Consider the following 22,326-nt stretch of genomic DNA (forward strand, 5'->3'; position numbering starts at 1 on the left):
ATATTAGAACCACCGAGGTCTAGATCAACTAGTTAGAGGTTAGTCTAGTTTAAAAAGACATATTGAGTTTAAATTTGGGTCTGAAGTAGCAATTTAATTTTCGGTGGAGATATATTTCTTAAAGAGGTGCTCGCAAGCTGTTAAGCAAATTAATCTGAATAAAAAAACCTAGGATGTCATAATAATGAAATCCAAAAAAAAAAAAATTTAAAGGCATTCTGCATAGCTGCGTTCAAATATCTGGGATACACGAATGAAAGCAAGATACAAGAATGAAAGCAAAAAACTAAAAATGTTAAAGGCATTCTCCATATAGGATTTGGATTAGTGGGGATGGATGGTGGTAATATTCTTGGATTTTTCAAAATATCAAGTCATGGAATAAAAAAGAAAGCTAATTACTATGCTTTGTTTTTCCCTTATTTTTAGTTAAACCATTTGATTTTTTTAGCCATTTGTTATTCACACCAAATTATTTCAAAACATAAATGTCGTACCGAGAGTTGTTTCTACCTCGCAACAAAAAGAATCATAAAAATTACCAATAAAAATGCGGGGAAAATGAATTATGAGGCCCCGCGTAGGTGGATTATAAGGCACAAAAATGTTTTGAAAAAACAATAATAGGAGCTGTAGATGGGTTGAAGATGGTGATGGCAAGTTGAGTACATGCACTTGGTAGTAAATTAATAAATTATTGTGTCGAAAGATTTACTACCAAGTGACTGTTACCTGCTTAAAATTACCATCACCATCTTTCACTCATGTACAGCTCTTATGTTCAGTGGCAGAGTCAGATTCAAAATGAGAAAATGCAAGATAATTTATTAAAAATTAATAATTTTTTAAAAAACAATAATTTCACTATAATTAAAATAGGGGGAATGGCATTAAGGTCCTAAAAATAAAATTTATTGCAATTTGGATATAAATAAATCTGATATTGCTCTGCAAGCCTTGGTGTCCCAATTGCAATATTTTTTCACAACAAAAATACAATTTTGCCTTTTGTTTGATTTGAATTTAAAACTTGCATGAACCCTTGAAGCAATGAAATAGATCATGCATGACACAACATCCACTATGCATAAGATGATTTCCACACATACTCAACAGAAAGTTTTGCATTTCGAGTATTTCACTAACCTAGGCTCTAACAAAAATGACGACAACCAAGCCCGACACAACATTCACTATGCACCAAATTATGTCCTCGCATGCTTAACAAAAGTCCATGCATTTAAATATTTCACTAGTCTCAGCTTAACAAAATGACAAGTTAGGCAAACCATTGCCCGACATAACATCTACTATGCACAAAACGATGTCCACACATGCCAACAGAAGTCCATGCCTTTAATATTTCAAACACAAAGCCAAGACTACAGAAATAACAAATTAGACAAACTATTACACGACAAATATTACTATGTACAAGACATGTGTAACACACCAAATTTTTTTTTTAAATAATTTAACTCAACCATAGTTGGGTTACAGCCACCCAACACATTTTTATATCAATAATTTCAATATATAAAATATTTTATCACAATAAACATTTCAGATAAATTTTTACCTCCCACATGCCATTAGGCTAAATCACATTTGTCCATCCTTATACTCCCAACAAGTAAACTAAATCACATTTGTCCATCCTTATACTCCCAACAAGTAAAATAAGCAATTTAATAATTTTCAACACAAGCCAGTTATTTGGCCTTATAATCATGCCATTTTAACCAATCCAAAGTAAACCAAATATTAAAATTACAGTCATCCAAATTGTACCAAAAATAGAAATAGTTTGAAAGGCATGATTACATTTATATATTCATATAATTGACAATAAACAAAAAGCCCTAATATTGGCAATATAACACATTATAAATCATAAATTAAATACCCAAAAGAGACAGTGGATCTATACCACTAAGCCTCTGGGACTCCTCCACGTGTCACTCGTGGCTCTTCTCCTGAAAATTGTTAACCACATAATGAGACTCAAAAGTCCCAGTAACCAAAGCCAATTTATGATAGTGTATACAAACAGTTAAGTGTGTGCTTACTAAGTGAGAATTAAAAATAATATAATTCCAACAAATAAAAAAAAATATTACAATACACAAAACAACCATCCTTATATCCCTCCATTAACCTCGAGCCGTAGCCCTCACTCGGTGCTAAATTACCCGGCCAAAGGTAGATTAGCCCGAGCCCTTACAAGCCACCTATTGAGCTCCAATAGGGGCGTACCACGTGGCACATAAATACAACAATAATAGCAAGTCTCCCAACACCTCCCACAATAATTAAACAAATTCATAATAATATTGCACAATTATACAATATTACAAAATTCATAATTTTCTCAATAATCACCCAATTAACATGAAGTAACACTAATCACAAATTAAAAGCATGGTTACCTTGTGGCTTTTTCAATAAATTATTCCTTAAAATTTCTCTCTCACCACAATCTTCACCAGTAATACAATCTACAAATAACATATTATTTATAAATATTAGTTTCAATTTTTGAAACTAATAAAATAATTCTAATAATAGAATTAAAAATATAACATAATTCCTAATTTCAATCTTAATACAAATCTATAGTTAATACTATTAAGTAAAATTTTTAACTCCTCTTTTAATTATCAATAAACATTAATAATCTAAAAATCAAATTTTAAACTAATTTCTATTATCAAAATTTTCTTTTTATTTATAAATTCGTACCTAAAATACCCAAAATTAAAAATTAAGTCTCTAGCTTAGAATCATAATCCTATAACCATAATAATTCATTTCTCATCCCAAATAATCATCTAAACCTCAATAAATCAACATATATTTTCAGATCTAGTTTAGAATTTGATCCATAAGCCACAGATTCAAAGATCATCAACAAATTTATACTCTAGAACATTTATTATACTACTGACAACCTCAAAAACATATTTATTCAACATAAATTCATCCCTCTTCCAGATCTTAAATTTTCTACCACTACAAACTCAGAAACTAAAGAAGAAGGATGACTAAGAAAATTTTTTAGAACACTTACTTAGTCTTAAAAAGCTTAAAATCACACCCTAAATATCCTATTAAAACTCTTACCTTAAAAATTTAGATATTTCGCACCGGCAACTCGCTTCTCTCCGCCTCAGCTCGCGCGCAGGAAAAGAATTGAAGAAATGAAAGGAAACGGGTGAGTTTTATAAAAATTCAGTGGGTCCCACACATTTTTTTATTCTTTTCTCTCTCTTTTTCCTTCTTTTTTTTTATTATTTTATTTTACTGTTCATGCGCGGCGGCCGAAAGTTTCCTTGTTTTTCTCCTTTCTTTGTTTTTACACCTTTCTTTGTTTTTTTTTATAATAATAATTTAATAATATTTTTTTATTTTATTTTTTTCTTTTTATTATTATTTTTTTTAAATTATATCCTAAGTTAGATTTAATAATCATTTTCTACTAATTTATTTACCTCTAAATATTTTTCAAAATTTCTATTAAACCCAAATTAACTATTAAAATTTAAATTGGATGTTACAATTCTCCCCTCCTTTTAAAATTTTGTCCTCAAAATTTGAAGTTAGTAACTATTAACTACTTACTTAATCAAAAAGACGAGGATAATCACGTCGCATACTGTCCTCGGTCTCCCACGTAGCATCACCTGGAGTTGTGCTCTTCCAGATTACTTTAACCAATCTAATGGTCTTGTTTCTTAATTGCTTGTCCTTATAATCCACAATCCTTTCTGGTTCAGCTCTGAATGTCAAATTCTCCCTGAGTTCAATTTCCTCGGGTTCAATTATATGGGAAGGATCTGGTTGATACTTTTTCAGTTGTGACACATGGAATACATTGTGTATTCCAGCAATTTGGGGTGGTAATGCTACTTGGTACGCTACTGGTCCAACTCGTTTTAAGATCTCAAAAGGCCCCATAAACCTTGGTGTCAACTTCTTAGCCTTAATAGCTCTTCCAACACCAGTTACCGGAGAGATTTTCAAAAATACATGGTCACCTACTTCAAACTCAAGCGGTCTTCTCCTCTTATCCGCATAACTCTTTTGTCTACTTTGAGCTGTGAGTAATTTTTGCTTGATTAAAGCAATCTTTTGGGTAGTCTCATCAACAATGTCTGGCCCCAAAACAGTTCTCTCACTTAATTCTGTCCAACACAGTGGCGATCTACATTTTCTTCCATACAATGCCTCATAAGGTGCCATCTGAATGCTAGAATGAAAACTATTATTGTAGGCAAATTCAGCTAATGGCAAGTGACTATCCCAATTACCTCTAAGCTCAATGGCACAAGCTCTTAAACATGTCTTCAAGAGTTTGTATGGTTCGTTCCGTTTGCCCATCGGTCTGGGGGGTGGTAAGCGGTGCTAAAACTCAGACGAGTACCCATGGCTTCCTGTAATGACTTCCAAAAGTTTGATGTGAACCTCGGATCACGATCAGATACAATATTTGTCGGCACTCCATGCAATCTCACCACTTCTCTTATGTAGATTTCAGTTAATTTTTCAAGAGAATACTTGATATTAGTAGCAAGAAAATGAGCTGATTGGTGGTGAGTCGATCTACGATTACCCATATAGTGTCATGACCAGAAGATGTTCTAGGCAATCCTGTAATGAAGTCCATAGAAATGCTGTCCCATTTCCACTCTGGAATATCAAGAGACTGTAGCATCCCGGCTGGTTTCTGATGCTCAATTTTGACTTTCTGGCAAGTCAAACAACGAGTTACATGTTCAATTACATCTCTCTTCATTCTTGGCCACCACCAACCACGTCTTAAGTCATGATACATCTTAGTTGCTCCTGGATGAATGGTATATCTACTCTGATGAGCCTCCTCAAGTAGGATATTTTTCAATCGAGTATCATTAGGCACACACACTCTACCTTTATATCTTACGACATCATCATCGGACACATCAAAATGTTCAGCCTTTTCAGCCCCAATCTCTACCCTAATCTTATTCAAATAATCATCCTTCTGTTGCGCAATTCTAATTTCTTCCCAAAAATTATTCTCAAATTCAGTAATATGTAGAGCAGCCAAACGATTTCGACTACTTCTACATTTACTGCATGAAACTACTCCATAATTCATGTTCTCTGACCATCATGTGAGCAGTATGTACAAGCTTCCTGCTCAGAGCGTCGGCGACTACGTTAGCTTTCCCTGGATGATACTTCAACTCAAAGTCATAATCCTTCAAAACTCAATCCATCTGCGCTGTCTCATGTTGAGCTCCTTTTGATCAAACAAATATTTTAAACTTTTATGATCACTGAAGACCTCAAAAGAAGAACCATAAAGATAGTGCCTCCAAATCTTCAAAGCAAATACCACAGCAGCAAGCTCCAAGTCATGAGTAGGGTAATTTTCCTCATGAGGTCTCAACTGTCGAGAGGCATAAGCCACTACTCGATCCTCCTGCATCAATACACAACCTAAACCTTTCTTAGAAGCATCAATATATAAGGTATAAGGAGCAGTTGGAACAGATAAGGTGAGCACCGGTGTGGTGGTCAACCTCTTTTTCAGCTCCTGAAAGGCAATTTCACACTCGTTCGTCCAAATAAATGGAGCATCTTTCCTGGTCAACTTAGTCAAGGGCATTGCAATTTGTGAAAAACCCTTAATGAAACGACGATAGTAGCCTGCAAGACCCAAGAAACTCCTAATCTCTGTCACACTTCGAGGTTGCTCCCATTTCATCACTGCATCTATCTTACTAGGGTCCACTACTACCCCTTCTTCTGAAACAACATGGCCTAAGAATTTAACTTCTTTAAGCCAAAAATCACATTTGCTCAACTTGGCATAAAGCTTGTGCTCTCTTAATATCTCCAAAACAATTTTAAGATGTCTAGCATGGTCCACCTCATCTCGAGAATAAATAAGTATGTCATCAATAAAGACTACAACAAATTCATCGAGATAAGGCCTGAAGATTCGATTCATATAATCCATGAAGACAGCTGGGGCATTTGTTAACCCAAACGGCATCACGAGGAACTCATAGTGCCCATATCTAGTCCTAAAAGCAGTTTTAGGGATATCCTCTGCTCTAACCCTCAATTGATGATACCCTGATCTTAGATCAATCTTAGAAAATACTGCTGAATTGACTAATTGGTCTAACAAATCATCAATTCGAGGTAAGGGGTACTTGTTCTTGATGGTTACCTTATTCAATTGTCTATAATCAATACACAATCTAAGGCTTCCATCTTTCTTTTTCACAAACAGTACCGGTGACCCCCATGGTGATACACTCGGTCTGATAAACCCCTTCTCTAACAACTCTTCAATTTGTCTCTTCAATTCAGCTAACTCCGATGGAGACATCCTATAGGGTGCCTTAGAAATAGGCCCCGTACCAGGTGCGAGTTCAATCGAGAACTCAACCTCTCGTTCTGGAGGCAAACCGATTACTTCAGTAGGAAAGACGTTAGGGAATTCTCTTACTACTGGAATCTGATCTACACCTTCTTCAATCTCTGCCTTGATTGAGAAGAAAATCATAAAAGCTTGACAGCCCTTTCTTATACACTGTTCTACTTGAGCTGCAGACAACAACATAGGACTTTGGGACTCTACAGGGGTTACAGTAAGAGCTGAGAGTGACACACTCTTTTTCTGACAATCAAGTACAGCTCCATTTGCAGACAACCAATCCATCCCCACAATAACATCAATCCCAGACAAAGACAAACAAATGAGGTCTATGGTGGTCTTTCGACCCTCATACTCAACCTCTACATTTAGACATGCCTTAGCAGTCCTTACAGTCAAACCAGCAGGAGTAGAAATCTTCACATCAAAAGGTAAGGTACACACAGGCAATTTACATCTTTTCATACATTCATCAGACACAAAAGAGTGTGTAGCACCCGAATCAAACAAAGCACAAACATCATTATCAAGGATTCGGATTATACCTCGGATAGCATTAGGGTTGTTAGCAGCCTCTGGCCCAGAGAGGGCATACACTCGTGCTGGTACTGTAGGTCTCTGATCATTACCCCTATTTTGGTTTTGATAGCAGAATCTAGCAATATGACCAGGCTTCTGACAGATGTAACAAACCCAACAATCACCAGAATGAAACTTCCCACACTTACTGCATGCTTGATTACTAGCAGCACTAGGAGTAGGATTAAAGGTAGCTGGGCTCCTATAGGACCCTTGACTTCCACTCTGATTCCCTCTGTAGCTCTGGCCCTTATGATAGTAGCCCTTCTTCTTCTGATTTCTAAAACCTCCAAAGATTTGACTGCTCCTCTTCTCTACTCCACCAATGGGTCGGGTGTGGATAGGGGGCTTCCCATGAGGTTCTTTCCTCCTCTCTCTATCAGCTTCTAATCTAGCCTCTCTCTTCCTCCGAGAAACTATTCGAAGCTTATTGCACATCTCACTGAATGTCTTGATCTCAAAAGGGGCTAACTGTTCCCTTAGATCAGGCCTCGCCTTCTCTAGTAATCGTTCAGCCATCCACTCCGTGTCTTCATGTTTCTGGAGGTAAGTAGAGTATTTAGATAATTCTGAGAATTGTTCAATAAATTCATCCTCATCTAAATCACCCTGACGGAATGCATGAAACTCAGCCTCCTTTTCTGCTCTCAGTGCAGTAGGAAAATAATTCTCGAACAATATGGCTTTAAAATCTTCCCAAGTAAGAGAGGAATCATCCTTCGGTCCTGATGTTTCCCACCATTTCTTAGCACTCTTCTGTAGTAGGAATATTGCCAGCTGCACCTTTTGATTAGAAGTGCACACAACCATATGAAAAATACTCTCCAATTGATCTATCCATTCTTCAACTACCGCCGGCTTAAGATTCCCATCGAAAGTAGGAGGATTAAACTTACGAAAAGTACTCCAGATCTTTGTGATCGTGGATGTCTGTTGCTCAGAGTGGAGACTCACATTCTTCGGACTAGTCTCATGGTGAGAATAGGGAGGTAAGCCTTCATCAGCAGATTGGCTCGCATTGAATACCTTGGTATGGCTTCCTTCTTGTTGGCCATTTCCCTCTCGGTTATCATTCTCCTTATATTGTCTTAAAGCAGCCAACTCTTCTTCTTGTCTCTTCATACGGTCACTAAGATTATATAGTAGATCCATCATTTGTCTCATAGTTGGCTCATCCTGCCTTAGTTGTGACTGTATGGGCTCGCCCTGCCCAATTTGTTGCTGTGTGGACTCCGGTTGTGGCAGTGAAGGTATGTCATTTCCTATTGGCTCTATAGAATCACCGGTAATTTCGCCACCTCTCCTAGTTTTGGACACCATCTCTCCCCTCCTAAAGGATGGAAGTCACATAATTAAATTAACACTAATCTCAAGACAAGAAAAATAATGGAGAAGTATTATGATTTACTAATGTATATTGCCAATAAACTAGGTTAATGTATAACAATTTCATAATTTATAAGAATTTGAAACATGTAGCTCTGATACCAAAATTTGTAACACACCAAATTTTTTTTTTAAATAATTTAACTCAACCATAGTTGGGTTACAGCCACCCAACACATTTTTATATCAATAATTTTGATATAAAATATTTTATAATTGGCTTCAACTCACACACTATAACATTTCAGATAAATTTTTACCTCCCACATGCCATTAGGCTAAATCACATTTGTCCATCCTTATACTCCCAACAAGTAAACTAAATTACATTTGTCCATCCTTATACTCCCAACAAGTAAAATAAGCAATTTAATCAATTTTCAACACAAGCCAGTTATTTGACCTTATAATCATACCATTTTAACCAATCCAAAGTAAACCAAATATTAAAATTACAGTCATCCAAATTGTACCAAAAATAGAAATAGTTTGAAAGGCATGATTACATTTATATATTCATATAATTGACAATAAACATAAAAAAGTCCTAATATTGGCAATATAACACATTATAAATCATAAATTAAATATCCAAAAGAGACAGTGGATCTATACCACTAAGCCTCTGGGACTCCTCTACGTGTCACTCGTGGCTCTTCTCCTGAAAATTGTTAACCACATAATGAGACTCAAAAGTCCCAGTAACCAAAGCCAATTTATGATAGTGTATACAAACAGTTAAGTGTGTGCTTACTAAGTGAGAATTAAAAATAATATAATTCCAACAAATATAAGAAATATTATAATAAACACAAACAACCATCCTTATATCCCTCCATTAACCTCGAGCCGTAGCCCTCACTCGGTGCTAAATTACCCGGCCAAAGGTAGATTAGCCCGAGCCCTTACAAACCACCTATTGAGCTCCAATAGGGGCATACCACGTGGCACATAAATACAACAATAATAGCAAGTCTCCCAACACCTCCCACAATAATTAAACAAATTCATAATAATATTGCACAATTATACAATATTACAAAATTTATAATTTTCTCAATAATCACCCAATTAACAAGAAGTAACACTAATCACAAATTAAAAGCATGGTTACCTTGTGGCTTTTTCAATAAATTATTCCTTAAAATTTCTCTCTCTCCACAATCTTCACCAGTAATACAATCTACAAATAACATATTATTTATAAATATTAGTTTCAATTTTTGAAACTAATAAAATAATTCTAATAATAGAATTAAAAATATAACATAATTTCTAATCTCAATCTTAATACAAATCTATAGTTAATACTATTAAGTAAAATTTTTAACTCCTCTTTTAATTATCAATAAACATTAATAATCTAAAAATCAAATTTTAAACTAATTTCTATTATCAAAATTTTCTTTTTATTTTATAAATTCGTACCTAAAATACCCAAAAATTAAAAATTGAGTCTCTAGCTTAGAATCATAATCCTATAACCATAATAATTCATTTCTCATCCCAAATAATCATCTAAACCTCAATAAATCAACATATATTTTCAGATCTAGTTTAGAATTTGATCCATAAGCCACAGATTCAAAGATCATCAATAAATTTATACTCTAGAACATTTATTATACTACTGACAACCTCAAAAATCATATTTATTCAACATAAATTCATCCCTCTTCCAGATCTTAAATTTTCTACCACTACAAACTCAGAAACTAAATAAGAAGGATGACTAAGAAAAATTTTTAGAACACTTACTTAGTCTTGAAAAGCTTAAAATCACACCCTAAATATCCTATTAAAAACTCTTACCTTAAAAATTTAGATATTTCGCACCGGCAACTCGCTTCTCTCCACCTCAACTCGCGCACAGAATGAATGAGGAAATGAAGGAAGGTGAGTTTTTATAAAAATTCAGTGGGTCCCACACATTTTTTTTTATTATTATTTCTTCTTCTCTCTTTTTCCCCCCTTTTTTTTTATTATTATTTTATACTTAGTATTCATGCGGTGCCGAAAGCAAATTCGTTTTCTCTTCTTCTTCCTTTTTTTTTTGTTTTGGCATACCTTTTTACCTTTTTTTTATTATAATAATAATTTAATAATTAATTTTTTTAATTAATTTTTTTAATAAATTTATTTTTTTTAATTTTTTTTTAAATTTAGAATTATATCCTAAATTAGATTTAATAATCATTTTCTACTAATTTTCTTACCTCTAAATATTATTATTTTTTTTTTAAAAAAATTTCTATTAACCTAAATTAACTATTAAAATTTAAATTGGGATGTTACATAGACCCTTGTAATAAAACAATAAAACTCAAGCATATGAATTGGCGCGTGCCTTTTACGTGTCTAACTTTTACAAGTAATTCTTTTATGTTTTAGAATGAATCTTTTAGATTCTCAATTAATTTTCCCAGTCAAATGATTATTGATTTTTATCTTGGTAATTGATCCACTACTTGAATTTGGAAATTAAGTGGATTGGGGCCCCTTGTCAATGTTTCGCTAGAGTCAATCTGATTACAGCGATTCAAATGGTGGTGCACTGAAGGTTGTTCTTGTCCTGCTGACCTTCAATTCAAAGATTAAGCAATTTAGATATTCACCCATTTTTCTTCAGGTAAAGTTGAAAAGTCACTTTAGTTTTTATCTCTTTTTCTTCTTTCTTAATTATATTTGATCCATTGCTACTTACTAGGTAAACTCATGTGCTTGTCAGTCAAACGTTTGGAGGTCTTGCTAATTGTCATGCAGCTGCAGGCTGTCATCGATGAAGTAAAAGCATTTTGTATTCTTCTGCCTTTTTTCCCAATATTCTTCTGCCTTCTGTAAAAGCATTTTTCCTGTTGCCATTTTGAAGGACTTCTTTTCATTTATTGATGTCTAATCATCTGTTCATGTCACACTCAAACACACCTATCTACTAATATTTAAGCTTTTTAAATTTCTTACTGCTATACATTTCAGCATAGATTATAATATATAAGCTTAATTTCCTTTGCAGCTTTCTGTCACTCAGCAGTACATTTTAATGCCTCTTCTCCGTGAGAAAAACTTCATCAGGAGTGCATCAAAACCTGACTGAACAGAACTTTGCATCTCCTTCGTGAGGCATGTAATTTGAGCTCAAAAATAGTCTATAGTATGATCCTAAAAGATAAGCCTTGCCAAACGAACTTAATGTCCCGCCTTTTTTATTAGCTCAAAAACAATCTATATTCTGATCTTAAAAAAAGAAGCTTTGAAAAACAAACTATCACAATTGCTTATATTGCTTAGATATTTGTTTGGTCTATTCAAGGGGACTTATCATTAAGATAGATGATTTTTTTATGCATTTAATTTGCGCACACACTTGAACTCCGTGTATACCTGGGAATTTTATTTATTCTTTCAATAAGTTTGATTTAATATTTAGACTTATCCCTCCAACTTGCACTAACTTGTCATGTTAAGTTCTAAATATGGGAGTAAAGAAATTGTTAGGGATAAAACAACCTTAAAATCTTAGCTCTCGACATATAAACTTGGAACAAAGAAGAATTGACGTTAAAGTCTCACCAGTCAAGAATAAATATGCTGCAGCTTGCAATTGTAAAAGGCCCCACACTGCGCTTACTTTTAACTATATTGCATTGAATAAAGTCAATACTGTTTTTGCTGAAAATTTTCAGACTGAGGTGAAAGAGGATGCAGTAGATAGAGAGACTATGCCACGAGGACCATCAACCTTTGGTGCAACCTCGCGCTATGTATTCAAAAAACTATTATCCCAAGTCTGCACCCAGAAAGTCTATTCACATATATGTGCGCGCGCGCGCGCATATATAATCTTGAAAAAAAACATATAGTGGATATCTTTAATTAGGAATACTTTTAATTAGTTTTGATTTATGGTTCAGGATTTCAAAGGCATTTAACTCAATTGAGGTAAGGAATTATATTTTTCTTTGGCATCCGTGAAAGTTCATTATAACTTCTGCAATTATTGAGACTTGAATGTGGAAGTAACTACTAAAATTATTGAAATTAATAAATATAATCATTGTCTATTATCATGGATCTCTTTTTTGGTATAATAAGTCTATAAGACTAGAGGCTTGTATTTATTTCAATGATGTTTTATGTCCAATTTGATGTAGTCAAGTATTAGGTGAAGAGTTTTCTATCAAATAGCTCTTACATTATCTATTTTCCTGGAACTCTTTTTCATATAATAATGTTGTGTTCAATGATATTTTGTCAACATAAGTGAACTCATGTATGAATTTTTATTAAAAATATTTAGTTATCTGCCCTCTATATATCTGCATTGATATTGATATGTCTCCATGTCCATAGTCTATCAATTATCTATTTGTAATAAGCACACTTCGGAGACCTTGAAGGGTCTGAAAGAAGTATCAAAAGAATTAAAGATAGGTCTCAGAATTCACATGCACTCATCAATATTAGTGGGAGGCACTCAGATATCAAGTCTCTATCACAATATTAAAAAAAAAACACCTATTTTATATCTATCATAAATTTCTAAGATATCATGTTGTAGAGAAGAAGAGATTTGACAGTACATGAATTTTGCAGCTATCTTTGAATAGCTGAAAAGAAAAGGGCATTTCTCTTTATGTTACTTGATCAAAAGCTACAATGTACAGGTCCAATTAATTAGCTTCACAGGTTGAAAATGGCAGAATTTTCTTCCGTTGATCAAAAGCCGCTAAATGAAGCAAGGTGTTATTCCTTAAATTTGTTATAGCACAGACCATGGCAGGTTAGCATATTCTGCCTGTTTGTGTGATATTGTCCAATTCTGACATTCATTGAGCTTGAAATTTTTTTGGTCACAATCTTTGAAAAAATTGAATGCTCAATTATGTATGCAGCTTTTTTATGCTTCTTTTTCTGCCTTTTTTAAATATTCGCTTTAATTTTAGCTTTTTAAAGCATCGTCCACGAGTCAAGGTTTATTGAGGTTGAAAGCAAGCATTCCACGAGTCAAGGTTTATTGAGGTTGAAAGCAAGCATGAATGATCTGGCTTCAAAGTATCAACAGTATCAAGTTGCCAGTGCTGAAGAACTTGAGTGTGGAGGCAAAGAAGAACATGATGATGTCAATATGGCATCGAGGGATGGAGTTATCTCCACCTTATTATTGCTCAAATGATTACCATTATTCGTTCTTTTTTGTGAGCTCTAAGCTCTTTAATTGAATTTGTTTTATCAATGCATACGTACACACACACACGGATATATATATATATATATATATATAATATCAAAATAAAGAGACAAGAGATGACTAATGGCAATAAAGAGAATTAGAAAAAACAAAATGATTTCCTTTCTTTTTTTTTTTTTTACCTTTCGTGGTTTAGTTTTGAGATTTTTTAGTTGGAGCATATAATTCTTTTTATTTGATTAGGAATATATAATTGATTGTGAAAATATTCAGAACCAATTAATTAGAAGAGTTTTTTTATAAAAATATTATTAAATCATTCTTTCATATAAATTTTAATTTTTTAAAGAATAAAGTTGGTTGAAATTAATAAGTTGTTAGTTTTAATCCTCATAATTGTAAATGGTAAAGTCACATGAACACTAGCTATAAATCCACAATGCATTCACGTTAAAAAATTGCGTTTAGATACAGAGATCAAGATACAGATATCGTGGAGAATGAGGTTCTTTCAGCTTTCTCTCTTCTCTTTCAATTGATCATTTGCCAACAACATGAAATTTCCGATTTGATTTTTTTAAAAAAAAAAGCCTCTTTCTCATGATTCATTTTGCAAAGTTAAAGCTTGGATAGTCAACGTTATGATTTGACTCAAATCGTGAGTTTTCTCTATTGGTGTGCCCGCTTCTGTGAATATTGATGGCTTCTTTTCCGAAAAAGGGTGTTTTCAGCCTTGGCCTCATTTCACGTGCACTTCAACGTTAATGCTGAGAAGAAAATATTTTTTAGGGAGAATTTTATTTAAGGATCAGGAAAGCAATATATCTTCAGGTAGCTTTTAAAGAATTTCAAAATATTATTTCAGTCTTATGAGATTAAATTAAAAATAAGTTGAAAGTGAAAAAAAATTAAAATATCCTCAGTTCAGATATTTTAAAAAAAAGTCACCCGCCACCATCACTGAAGCATTGTTGTCGGTGACCGGAGCTTTGTCAGCAACGACAGCCACTGAACCTCCATTGCCAGAGCTCTGATCGCCGACTGGATCACCATCAGCGGTGGTTGGAGAATTATGGAGAATTAATTTCTCCAAAGGTGGATAAGGTAGGTGTAGAATCCAAGACCCCTTGGTTCACTAAAAAATTTTAGACCACCAAGCCACTCAACTTATGCCATCATATAAAGCATAAAATTATATGTATAATAAACCTCATTTTCAAACCACTTGATTATTATATTATTTGTTAATCACATAACTTTACTTATTAATACTTTAACAAGATTTGTTAATTACTTAACTTTTTTTGTTAACCCCACGACTTCTGCAACAGAAATAAATTACTTGTTGACCGCATAACTATACTTGTTAATACCTTAATAGGACTTGTCAATTATTTAACTCTTCTTGTTAAATCCATGACTCCCACGACAAAGCTACATTACTTGTTAATCATATAATTGTCATTATTAATACTTTAATAAGACTTGTTAATTATTTGAATTTACTTGTTAAATTCATAACTCCTTTAACTGAATTGTATTATTTATTAATCATGTAACTTTACTTGTTAATTCAACAATACTTATTAATTGCATAGCTTGACTTGTTAATACCATAACAATACTTATTTAACTGTTGTTTCGAAAAAGCAACCAAATTACTTGTTAATTGCAAAATTTTACTTGTTAATTCTTAAACAATACTTGTTAATTATTTATTGTCACTTGTTAAATGAATATATAATTTACATAAAAAATTAAGTTTGTTAGATAATGAAAGCGATGACAGTCGTGTTTTCCTTATTAGTATTCACCAAACTAGAGGTTTGAAAAATCTTATACAATTAAAGCCTAATATATTTTAACAAGTATGCTTAATACTGATAAAGGAAACCCTACTGTCATCGTTTTCGTTATTTGACAAACTCAATTTTTTATGTAAATTATATATTCATTTAACAAGTGACAATAGATAATTAACAAGTATTGTTGATGAATTAACAAGTAAAGTTATGCAATTAACAAGTAATTTGATTGCTTTTTTGAAATGACAGTTAAACAAGTCTTGTTATGGTATTAACAAGTCAAGCTATGCAATTAACAAGTATTGTTGTGTAATTAACAAGTAAAGTTATATGATTAATAAGTAATGCAATTCAGTTGAAGGAGTCATGGATTTGACAAGTAAATTCAAGTAATTAACAAGTCCTGTTAAGGTAGTAACAATGACAGCTATCCGATTAATTAGTAATGTAACTTTGTTTTGAGAGTCACGGATTTAATAAGGAGAGTTAAGTAATTGACAAATCCTGTTAAGGTATTAACAAATATAGTTACGTGATTAACAAGTAATTTATTTCTGTTGCAGGAGTCGTGGGGTTAACAAGGAAAGTTAAGTAATTAACAAGTTCTAATAAGGTATTAAAAAGTAAAGTTACGCCATTAACAAGTAATGTAATAATCAAGTGGTTTAGAAATAACATTTATTATATATATAATTTTATGTGTTATATAATTGAATGGGTTAAATGGCTTGGTGGTCTAAAAGTTTTTGGTAAACTAAGGGGTCTTGTGTTTTACACCTACTTGGGCCACCTTTGGAGAAATTAATTCTCCATAATTTTTTAGCCACCGCTGATGATGGTTCAGTCGGCGGCTAGAGCTCTGGTGATGGTGGTCTAGTCGAATGCTAGAGCTCTGACGATGGAGGTCTAGTGGCTGTTGTCATTGGTGAAGCTCCGATCACCGACAACAGTGCTCCAGCAACAGTGGTTGGTGGTTTTTTTTTTTAATATTTGAACTAAGAGTATTTTGGCTTTTTCTACTTTCAACTTATTTTTAATTTAGTTTTATAAGACTGAACTGATATTTTAAAAATTTTTAAAAACCACTTGAAGATACGTTGCTTTCTTGATTTGTTGTTGTTGTCTCCCTACTTTTTATATTAGCCACGAATAAGACTTGCAAATCGCTCTTTCTCAAAATATCAATAATAATAAGATGAAGAAGAGCATATTTAATAGTTTTATCTATTAACAAATGAAATCTTTTTTCTTTGGTGATTTACAATATAAAAGGTAATTGTACCAAGCAACATAGATAAAAATGGACAATAAATGAAGTTATTTTATGTGTAAGTGGAACACGAAGTAAATTGTAACATGCAAATTTGTATTTTAGTATATATTTTTTAATGTTAAAACTTTTTTCAGAAAGTAAAATCAGAAAAAATAACTCTACAAATAATAATAATAAAATGAATATTTATTGGCATATGTTACCACCCTCCCACTGTAGGTGTAAAACTGATCAGTAATAAATTGAGAATTTAATTAGTTATTACCGTATTTATTGTTTATTGAAAAAATCACAAACATTATTATTGATATTTATATACATGCTGTTTATGCTGTAAAAATGTTATATAGATTTCATAAAGGTTGCTTTTTTGTAAAGTAAAACAATTCTAAAAGAGAAGAGATATTACTTTAAGTAGTACATATAAAGAAATGCTATCGTGCAACGCATGGAAAGTGAACGTACATTTGTAAAAAGTGATGTCAATTGAGGGTAGTAAAAAGTGGTGTACCATGTAGATCCTTTCTAATAAGTATAAATTGTATAATGTTATTTTAATTATCATGATAAAATTTATTTATTATGTTAAATTTTTTTATTATAATAAATTATTTGTGAAATGATTTATTCCTGTAACAAACTCTGATCTATCATGGTAAAGTTTTTAACAGGAGGCTTTATTTTTTAATTATTATGACAGTCCATTTTCTATCATTGTAGGCGTTTAATATTATTAAATTTATTTAATAATTAATTAATTTATGAAAAATAAATTTAAAAATTTAGAGCGTTACGAGTTATTTATGAATTTAACTTTACTTGTTTATATTCATAATGATATTATACTGTTAATAAAAGTTATAAATTTTAATTAATTATTTATTTTTTATACATCAATTATTTAACTTCCTTACATGAGTTGTAAATTTCATCAAATTTCATTAGAGATAATAAAATTATTTTAATATATTTTGTAATTTTATTTTAATCCCTATGCAATAAAGTTTCAAAATTTTAGTCATTTTAACTGAAATTAAATTTGTTCAAGCGTCCTCCTTTCAATTTTCCATCTGAAAAATATCTCCGATAAAATTGATAATGCATTATTCATCTAGAAAATTCTGAAACATCGCGGGATTCTTAAAGAAGCGGGAAGCCGTGTATTATGCTCGCCCCAATTCCGAAGGCATCGGAGCTACGACAGATTGGCTTTATCCCTTATCCGTTGTTTCTCCCTGCATTTCCTGGATTCAAACGGTTCTTTGCATTTCTTGGACAATTTAATTTGACTATTTTCTCTCGTAGTCGGGTATGTTTCTGTCCCGTTGCTTTTGCTTCCAATTACGGTTTTACTGATACTGAATTTCATTTTCTTCTCGTTTTCAAAAATCTACCATCAAGGGCCTTGTGTTGTGTTAATCTACTAAAATTCCTTTCCTTCTTTCTTGCCGTGAGAGGCTACTTTTCATTTTCTATTCATTTCTAAAAATATGGTTGATTATCCCTTGTATACGTCGTGTGAGTGCGTCCTCTGTCAGCTTCTGATATATGGCAGCTCAACTTTCTTTGACTTTGGTTTTCTTCAATCCAGTTTCTTGAAATTTTCAAGTTTCTTGATTTGTATTGCTACGGATTTTAAATTTTGGGACTGCGTCGGTAAGTGTTGTACTATTTGAAGATGTACTGGGATTATTTTGTTCATTACGTAGATCCTTTGTATCTTGGGATATAATATAACTGTCTGCAAACATTTGATTCTAACTTCTCCACTTGGCGTGATGAAACCAGTTTAATTAATATTTGAAAGCTTGTAACCGAGAAAAAAAAAAAAAAGAACCTGAAAGTTTGGGGAATATGAGACAATTTGAGGACCTGAGTTCTTTAGTTTTAAAAGACCTGCAATAATAAAAATCTCATTCTTTTTCCATGTTCTTAATTCTTGAATTTGCCACCATCGAACTGCTTTCACATTATTATTATTATTATTATTATTATTATTATAATTATTATTTATTGAATTTCCCTTGGATTGTCATTGTTAGACTTTAAGGTCGATCTATGGATATTGATGACATTTTTGGTATCATCCGACCTATGAGTGTTCCAAGGAAGAGTGCAATTTATGTATGGGGATACAATCAATCTGGGCAGACAGGTAGAAAGGAGGATAACGACCAGTTGCGGATTCCAAAGCAGCTGCCTCCTGAGCTATTTGGATGCCCAGCTGGTTTAAATGCACGCTGGTTGGATGTTGCTTGTGGTCGTGAGCATACAGCAGCAGCAGCCTCTGATGGGTCTCTGTTTACTTGGGGTTTGGAAATTTTTTGCGTTCTGTGTCCCTTCTTGATATAACGTAGTGATAACCAAAATCCGTATAGATATCAAGAAGATTTGGAATTTCTTTTTGTTTTCATCTTGAATTTACTCTGTTTACTGTGAGGTTGTAATCTATAAGCAGTAAGTCATATTTTAATCAGGATTGATACTATTATTCTTATCGTAGGGGCTAATGACTTCGGTCAATTGGGAGACGGAACTGAGAACCGAAGCAAATATCCCAAGAAGGTAAAACAGTTAATGTCTGAGTTTGTGAAATCTGTGTCTTGTGGAGCCCATTGTACTGCTTGCATTGCAGAACCCCGTGAAAGGGATGGTACCAAGCCATCTGGAAGGCTCTGGGTTTGGGGACAGAATCAGGTAGGTCTTATAGTTGTTGAAGAATGTCAGTTTATTTTATGAATTTTGCTCCCAATTTCAGCCCTGTTTCTCCTCTCTCTTCCTCCTTTTAACCTCATGTACGTCATCATTTAGTACTGTTTTCCAAAAGATCTTGTGGATTAAAGTTGATTTCTATTCTGTACCACAGGCTTCAAATCTTCCTCGCTTATTTTGGGGTGCTTTTAAACCTGATACGGTAAGATGTATTTTGTTGCATATATTGTTGACCATTCACGTTTTGAATTCTAAACTTATTTTTGTTAGTTCTTAAAATTTTGCTTGAGTTTCCAACATTTGACAACTTAATGGATAAACCATTGTTAGTACATAGATTGTATAACATTTTAACTCATTCTAAATTGAGAAGAAATATTATCGTGTACATAGTCAATACTTGTTGCTATTTTAACCTCTTTTAACAAGGGACAATGGATGCAATCCATCAAATAAAAGCCTCTATCATGTTGGATTTCATTGTGTGCACCATTGGCCACGTATAGCTATTTTGGAAATTTTAATATGATCACCAATGATCATTGGTTTGAATAACTTGATCGTAGTTTTCCATCTCTTGCTCATGCCTCCTTTTAGAGATAGTGATCCTAAATAGGCAATGTAAAATGGCAAATATTTAGGTACTTGTATTAAAATGAAGGATGCTCTTGGGTAAGAGCTCATAATAATCATAGTTTTCCACTCAGTGATTCTTTCCTTTTAGTTCAACCCAAGTACCTCACTGTACAAGCACTCACTGCAAGAAGTCGATAAGTTAAATTGCTTCATAAGATGACACAACACGTTGCTAGATTTCAAGAAGCTTGCTTTCATAAGATCCATTCTGTCTCATTGTTCCAACTCCTCCTTCACTGTTTTATTCTCAATTTCCTTGTCTTCCCTTCTGCTTTGGTTTCTCCTTGAGGTCCATCAATACCCCCTCCAAGAAAAAAGTTTCACCTTGTCCTCTTGATGGAATTGAGAGGATTGAAGTTGGATGACTCGGAACTTTTCCCATGTGTTCCCCATATGTTCTTCCATTATTAGATGATGAATTGTGTTTCTGTTTTTCCATTTCCATTGGTCAGTTTTTTGACTTGGTATGCTTTCTTAGGGCGCATTTGCTATGATGGAATTAGGAGTTATGGATATGAAATTGGAATTGGAGAAAATGTTTGTATGGTATGATGCAATTAGAAAAATTTTCAATTCCAATTCACATGAATGGTTGGAGTTAGCTTTTGAGTTCAGATGCACGAGCTCTTGGGGAGCAGGTCAAGTTTGTAGATTACTGCTGCCTCTATATTGTCCAGTTCCTCATTTGCATTATAACTTTCTTAATCACATTTTTAGCCAATGAGTTGAGCTTGCTTGGTTTTAGCTTGATATAAAACAAAATCTCCTCCATGAAACTGGATATCTCTTTGAATTTTCTATGTTTCATTATGAATCCTTGCTTGGTCATGCACCAAGTTCTCTTCCAATGCTTCCCAAAATGGTGTTTCTAGCTAGCAGTTGCTTAGTCACTCCCTCCATGACAAAAGGCTCATAATTAAACTTCAAATAAGGTACGGAGGTCCTCTCAAATATTGTCACAAAGGTTGCTGTACCGGGACCAGTGGCTGGGATTTTCTCTAAACTCCTATTAAACCACCTTAGATTGGCCATGAATTTTTGGTGATAAGAGGAGCTACTGAATAGAGTGGTGTTAGTCGGCTTGAAGAGTTTAAAGGTTTGGAAAATCTTGTAATATTACTGCTGTAGCTATGAAAATTTCAGTCACTTATTTTGCTTAAAAGGGGTGAGTTACGGGTATAAAATGAGCAAACTTGGTTAGGCAATCTACCTCTTCCAAGATAGTGTTCAATCTCATTGATTAAGTTAGGAATATGATGAAATCTGTGTGAGTGGCCTGTCAACCTTGCTGATGTTGGCAAGGGCTGGATCAAACCTGCTAGATGGCAGCACTGATATTTGTTCTTTTGGAAAATGTCACACGTAGTCACAAAACTACTTGTATCTACCCGTACCTCCCAGTACACTGTTTATTGCCCCCTGTGTATGTATTTATGAAGAAACTGTGAATGTTTCCTAAAGAAGCGTGAAATACATAGATTTTGGCTTCAACTCTTGGAGTTTTCTGTGCAGAATTAGGGCCAGTTTTTAAAAATTAAAGAAAGTGATTGTAGTTAACACTCTGGTTGTTGGGAGAAATTAAGCTAATCATGGAGGTTTTGTTGGAATAGATGTTTTTGACAAGCTATCCAAATAACTTATCAAAATAAGCTTTTTCCAACACATCCTTCATGTGTTTAGCTTAAAGTCTCTTAATAATTCTCTTATACTCCTGACAACTTTCTTCTGTTCAGCCAAATGAAATCACTCTTTTTCTTTTTCCCTAATCTTAAACAAACTGGCCCTTAATCTGTTTTTGTATAATAAACATTTTCTCTTAAGGTTTTACTTCTTAGGTGGAGATAAGTTGGTGATAACCTGTTGAATTATTTGAGAAGACGTAACATATTTCTTGTATCTCCTCCTTAATACTCTAGTTTCACATTGTGCCTTGAAGCTAAAGCTTGAAGCTTCATGCCTATATTTTTGTATTGATTTTGTATTGACAAGTGTCTTATTTTCCTTTTCCGTTTTGTATTGCATGTCAAATTTGAAGCCTGTAAGTTTTGAAACCCAACTTTGTCGTTCATCATCCTGAATCCTCTGTTCTAAAAGATATTAAAGGGCTTTTTGATCAGTCTTGAAATTGAATTTGTTCTCCATAAAATAAAGCCTCCCACTTTTATATTTCTATTAAAAAACTTTTCTGCATGAACCCAAAACACCTATCCCTCTTGCACTCTTGAACCAACCAAACCATTCGTAATTGTTAATAGCAATATATGGGCCTATCAAGGGTAAATAAGAGGAAAAATGTAAAATGGTTTGTAACTTT

The 22,326-nt window shown here is 33.2% G+C and overlaps 2 protein-coding genes and 1 long non-coding RNA gene across 6 annotated transcripts; 2 read left to right on the forward strand and 1 right to left on the reverse strand.

Moving 5' to 3' along the window:
* Positions 1-1,955: 1,955 nt before the first annotated feature.
* On the reverse strand, positions 1,956-7,762 carry LOC129301403 (uncharacterized; the record flags this gene model as incomplete). Its single annotated transcript, XM_054939959.1, has 2 exons — positions 6,979-7,762; positions 1,956-1,976 (listed from the first exon to the last, which is right to left on the reverse strand). Coding segments are annotated over exons 1-2 (574 nt in total), but the record flags the coding sequence as incomplete, so codon positions are not given.
* A 2,953-nt stretch (positions 7,763-10,715) lies between these two features.
* Positions 10,716-13,635, forward strand: LOC129301404 (uncharacterized). Its single transcript, XR_008590980.1, has 4 exons — positions 10,716-11,027; positions 11,106-11,195; positions 11,412-13,178; positions 13,342-13,635. It is a non-coding gene; the product is annotated as an uncharacterized LOC129301404 (long non-coding RNA).
* Positions 13,636-17,747: 4,112 nt separating this feature from the next.
* Positions 17,748-20,526, forward strand: LOC129301405 (uncharacterized). Of its 4 annotated transcripts, XM_054939961.1 has the most exons (5): positions 17,748-17,973; positions 18,707-18,975; positions 19,168-19,229; positions 19,300-19,361; positions 19,531-20,523. In XM_054939961.1, exons 2-5 carry the CDS (start codon positions 18,723-18,725, stop codon positions 19,580-19,582), a joined length of 429 nt encoding a protein of 142 aa, XP_054795936.1. In that variant the 5' UTR covers positions 17,748-17,973; positions 18,707-18,722; the 3' UTR covers positions 19,583-20,523. The 4 variants fall into 4 exon arrangements, 2 of the variants coding, with proteins under 2 accessions (XP_054795936.1, XP_054795935.1); XM_054939960.1 differs by having other exon boundaries at positions 17,761-17,973; positions 19,168-19,361; positions 19,531-20,512; XR_008590982.1 differs by lacking the exon at positions 18,707-18,975 and having other exon boundaries at positions 17,763-17,973; positions 19,531-20,526.
* Positions 20,527-22,326: the final 1,800 nt, after the last annotated feature.

The sequence above is a fragment of the Prosopis cineraria genome, unplaced genomic scaffold (genome assembly GCF_029017545.1).
Source record: "Prosopis cineraria cultivar Desert tree isolate PC_DT_omini unplaced genomic scaffold, ASM2901754v1 PC2093, whole genome shotgun sequence".
NCBI classification, from domain to species: Eukaryota; Viridiplantae; Streptophyta; class Magnoliopsida; order Fabales; family Fabaceae; genus Prosopis; species Prosopis cineraria.

Excerpts from the sequence above, each read along its gene's own strand:
- LOC129301405 (XM_054939960.1), top strand. The coding sequence starts at position 18,723 with ATGGATATTGATGACATTTTTGGTATCATCCGACCTATGAGTGTTCCA. Across the intron at positions 18,976-19,167 it reads TGGGTCTCTGTTTACTTGGG|GGGCTAATGACTTCGGTCAA; the intron begins GTTTGGAAATTT and ends TTCTTATCGTAG. Across the intron at positions 19,362-19,530 it reads GGGTTTGGGGACAGAATCAG|GCTTCAAATCTTCCTCGCTT; the intron begins GTAGGTCTTATA and ends TCTGTACCACAG.